We start from the raw sequence: 5,059 nt of genomic DNA on the forward strand, positions 1-5,059 counted from the left end.
CCTGTCTTTATGTATAACTTTGTATTTATTTATTTAATTATTTAAAATAAAGACAATGTTTTTATCACTCACCTCCACCTTAGTTCTAGTCCTGACTCAGTAACATGTACCGTTAGAACATTTCCTTATCTTCCATTTACTAAGCCATATTAACATATTCTATTTCTGAAATAAACTCTCTACTGTTATTTTGGTTGCCTGGCAAGTAGCAAACTTATGTGTTCAAAAACAGAGTTCACTTAAGCTGACAAAGTGACTCCTGGCTATGTCATTTTGAGCATGCTGTCATAGGTATTTGGCTCACTGAAGACAGTGCATCCATTCCTCTAAAATGGCCTCTATCTAAAATGGTCTTGTTCCTCCTTAATATCATTATCTTGGCTGGAGCGGATGTTTTAGAGGATGAGGTATAGGGATAAGGAAGACTCCAGAAATTCAGTCCTCCATGGGCAGTGTGGCCATTAAAATGGCTGAAATGGTATTGGATGCAGCAGACCTAAGTGTGGACAATTTGTTCAAACTGAACTGAAACAGAAAGTAAAGGTGAACAAAGTCCTCAACTACTGAAAGGCTGCACTTGTTATCAGGGGCAGAATCACTCTAAATGCCTTGTGCTTGAGAAGGCATTATTATACCATTCAGGGAGAAGCAGCATGGGCAGAAGCACAGAGGGAGAGGGAGGTTATAAAAAGTAAAGAACTCTAAAATAGTTCTAACAGTTTGTTTCTTACTTAAGACTCCTTACTCACAGTTTGAGTCTCTTTGCTCCAGAACATTCTATATTTCCAGACTTATTACCTTAGAAACAACCAAAAATGTCACCTACTCAAGAAGTAAATATTCATTTAAAAATCTAAATATTTAAATTACTAACGAGTGAATTGAGAAGTTGGAAAAATTATTTTTAATAAATTGAGAGAGCATATTAATTCAAAAAAGCAGATAAGTTTGCACTGACCACATTAATGGAGTTCTAATATGAAGTTCATTAGGACAGGCCTATATTAAATAAATTGTGAACCCAGAGGACAGAGTGCCACAATTTGTTTTTATGTCTAAATGTGTATAAACTAAAGTAGTAATAACACTTACAATACTTGCCATAATCCATGTTAGAATTTATAAAGAAAATAATAAAACTCAACTAGCATAATGATTGTATAGCTATATAGAAAGAATAGAGAAATTATACCCCTTCAAAGAATGCTGACTTTGAATAAATCATAGGAATATTTTCTATGTCTTCCAAAATCATAACTATTTGTAAGCACAAATACTATATCATGTAACAAACTCTAGGGCCTAAACACTGATTACCCCAATGCTGCTTGTTAATAGTAATTAATAGCAGATGAATTATTCAACCAGTTATTAACTGGTTTAGTTCTCAAGCAAGATTTTTTTGCTATTTAAAATTACAAAAAACAAAACAATTTTGGGCTAAAGAGTGTTCTGATATTGATTAGACAGAGAGATTTAGCTTTCTTTATCAGTCTATCTAGGCAGTAAAATAGGGCTATTGAAGGCTCACCTCAAAAAAAAAAGAGAGAGGATAACAGAGGGTTCTACCTATACATATATTTCAGGTAATAGTCTTGAGAAAGAATGATAGAATTAGAGAATTACAACTCAGCAGCTTCTAGTGGATTAATGGATGACAGTGATGATCCTCAATGATTGACAACATCACCACAATGGAAACTACAGACGGTATGGATCTCCAAACAGAATTTCAGTGTCACCTCTGGAATGGCTTTGCCAACAAAGCGTATTGGAATTCACTATATTATCAGACAGAAAAGAGAAAGCATTTGATCAAGTGTAGGAGTAAAGAAAAAACCTTTGATAAAAGTTCAACACCAGTTCATGGTAATAACTTTTAGAAAACTTACATTAGAATGCAATTTCCATATTGTTAAATCAATAGCAAACATATATAAGTGTGAAACTTTTAGAAACATTTCCAGTAAAGTCCAGAAGAGGGCATGGAGGTACAGTACCAACTCTACTGTTCAAACCTGGACTGGACTGCATAACCAGTATACAGCCATACACAGCAATACCAAAACAAAGTTATGAATAATGAAAAAAGGTAATATGATTCTCTAATTAAAAACCCCAAGGAAATTGGCTGCCAAAGATTCAAATTTATAAGAAACTTCAAAAGCTGGTGCAGATCACTGTATCAAAAGGAAGATTTTTTTTTTAAAGGCTGTACCTCGTAGCATGTGGATCTTAGATCCCCTGCAGGGACTGAATCCATGCCCCTGCATTAGGAGCTCGGAGTCTTATCCACTGGACTCCCAGGGAAGTCCCAATAGGAGGACGCTTATCACAAAACAAGTAACTAGGATATATAATGGTAAATATATCTTAAAACAGCAGTGCTATCCAAAAGATACCTCAAAAGAAAACTAACAACAATGCACATGATGTTTATGGAAGTAAATGTAAAAAAAATTACTGACAGACTTAGGTAAAAGAAATCTCAAATAGAGCAACATATCTTATGTTTACTCATAGTGAGTAGAGTATTGTACAGTAGTCAATTCTCCTTAAATTTACAGATTTATGCCTTGCTTGATTGGTCTGGCACCCTACCAGATTAATAGCTCACTTGCAAAACATCAAGGTAAGAAACTGAGTGAGGACTGAGGGGAGAGCCCATTCCAAAATAAAAGTCCACAAAGAGCCACCCCCCCCCCCCGACTATCAGTCTTGGGAGGCCCTAGACATGGTTGCTAGGCTCAGGCTACCCCTTACTTCCTACTGGGGGATCCGAGGGAAATGAGAACCCTGGTCTGTGGCCAGCTGACTTAGCTCAGCAGAGGAAGAAGTCCCAGGCCCTGTCATGAGTCAGGTAAAACTCCCTCATGTGAGTTCTGCACGATTTCTCCACCTACCAGGACAGACAGGGAGGCCCTTCCAGAACCGGTTCCCCCCCGCCCTCAAACCCAGTTGGGCGATACCGGAAGTGCTTTCCCTGCCTTCCGCCGCGGCAGCTTTGGAGCTTGAGGCTTCAGTTGGAGAGGTGTGGTGTCGTGTATCTATAGAGGAACGAGTTCCAGGATTGGACAAGTGTCCAGGTGAACAATCTTAGAACTCAGGTGGTCCCGTAGAGCCCCTCCCTATCCTAACTTGCGCCATCCCGACCCTCAACCCCCGAGTGTCTCAAAAGTGACTGTTAGGCCCAACACCCCCTACTTCCACCAGGAGAATTTGTGGGATAGGAAGCCGTGGTCTGAAGGGGCAGCCTCAAGTCAGCAGAGGGAGTCGTAAAAGGACTGGTCAGGAGTCAAGTTCAGTATTCCGGGTTAGAATTAAGGTGACAAGCCCCTGATGAACAAAGGAGGCCCACAGAGTTCCGTTGGCCTCTGTCTTGTGGGTTCCTAAAACGGTACCCTTAAGGGGATCAACAAAGGCAGTTTTCTTGGAGCCAAGATAGAAGAATCTCCCTACGGAGGCTATACACGCCTTCTTTTCCTCTGTCTTCTAGGGTGAGCTCATCAACCTTGGCAGCTTAAGCAATTGCCTGCGGTCCCTGACCAGTCATCATGCCTCGGGGTCAGAAGAGTAAGCTCCGTGCCCGTGAGAAACGCCGCCAGGCCCGTACTGAGACCCAGGGCCTAGAGGTTGCTAAGGCCACTGGGGCAGCAGCAGCAGGAAAGCCCCATTCCCCGGTCTTTGGGGACAGACCTGAGAATCTGCCTGCTGCTGGGACACCCAGCACTCCTGAGGCACGTGAGGGAGCCACCGGTGCTACTGCAGCTAGTTCAGGCACCAACTCAGCTGAAAATATCAATAGCCCAAAGGCGGAAAGCGCAAGCTTCCCCAGGGGCGCTGAGAGCTCACTCAGTGAGATTTTAAGTAAGAAAGTGGTTTTGTTGGTGCAGTTTCTGCTGCAGAAGTATCAAAAGAGAGAGCCAATTAAGAAGGCAGACATGCTGAAGTTTGTTATCAAACAGTACAAGAATCATTTCAATGAGATCCTTAAGAGAGCTTCTGATCATATGGAGCTGGCTTTTGGTGTTGATTTGAAGGAAGTAGATCCTACCAGGCACTGCTACACCCTTGTCAACAAACTAGACCTCTCCTATGATTCAGCTCTGAATGAATATGAGCACATGCCAAAGACCGGCATCCTGATGATTGTGCTTGGTGTGATCTTCATGAGAGGCAACTGCGCCCCTGAAGAGGCAATCTGGGAAGTGCTGAATATGATGGGCATATATGCTGAAAGGAAGCACTTCATCTATGGGGATCCCAAGAAGGTCCTCACAGAAGATCTGGTGCAGCTCAAGTACCTGGAGTACCGCCAGGTGGCCAACAGTGAGCCTCCATGCTATGAGTTCCTGTGGGGCCCGAGAGCCCATGCTGAAACAAGCAAAATGAAAGTCCTGGAGTTTTTAGCCAAGGTTCACGATACCGTTCCCACTGCCTTCCCATCCTGGTATCAAGAGGCTTTGAGAGATGAGGAAGAGAGAGCCCGAGCCAGAGCTGCAGCCAGGGCTCGTACTGCTGCCCTGGCCAGTGCCCGCTCCAGAGCCAGAGCCAGCACCTCCTCCCAGGCTAAGTGAAATTCAAAAAGGTGTGTCAGCATTCTAACAGTGGAGGGCCAGGGTGGGACTGGAGAAGTGTATACCATCCTGGAGTTCCTGGTATATATTGCTAACTTGAAATTTTACCTTTCTCTTTTTTTTTCTTTTTTAGGTTGAAAAAGAGCAGTAACGTTCTAAGCTGTGGATGACCAGGGTGGGCCCACAGGGAAAACTATAATATCATCTTTGTGTTGCTGTTCTATATGGCAAACTTAGAGTTTAATCTTTTCTCTTTTCTTTTTCTTTCTATTTTTTCCTCTCTCTCTCTCTCCCTTCCTTTCTTTCCTTTTGTTATATTTCAAAGGTTTTCTTTTAAAGAAGATATACATTTCAGAATCTAAACTTACTAGTGATTTTGGTTGCATGTTAGATTTAACTCAATAGATATAAGAGTTTCATTATTTTGCAACATAAATGGGGAAACCTTTAGTATATATTGAACTAGAACAACACAACATGGC

At 41.7% G+C, this 5,059-nt stretch overlaps 1 protein-coding gene across 1 annotated transcript; it reads left to right on the plus strand.

Annotated features, from left to right (window-relative positions):
• Positions 1–3,554: 3,554 nt before the first annotated feature.
• On the plus strand, positions 3,555–4,577 carry LOC113887799 (melanoma-associated antigen B18-like). Its single transcript, XM_027535020.1, has one exon. It carries the CDS (start codon positions 3,555–3,557, stop codon positions 4,575–4,577), a length of 1,023 nt encoding a protein of 340 aa, XP_027390821.1.
• The last annotated feature ends 482 nt before the right edge of the window (positions 4,578–5,059 follow it).

Source organism: Bos indicus x Bos taurus, chromosome X (genome assembly GCF_003369695.1).
Source record: "Bos indicus x Bos taurus breed Angus x Brahman F1 hybrid chromosome X, Bos_hybrid_MaternalHap_v2.0, whole genome shotgun sequence".
NCBI classification, from domain to species: Eukaryota; Metazoa; Chordata; class Mammalia; order Artiodactyla; family Bovidae; genus Bos; species Bos indicus x Bos taurus.

What these genes read in the sequence shown, in the direction of transcription:
- LOC113887799 (XM_027535020.1), top strand. Translation starts at nt 3,555, where the DNA reads ATGCCTCGGGGTCAGAAGAGTAAGCTCCGTGCCCGTGAGAAACGCCGC.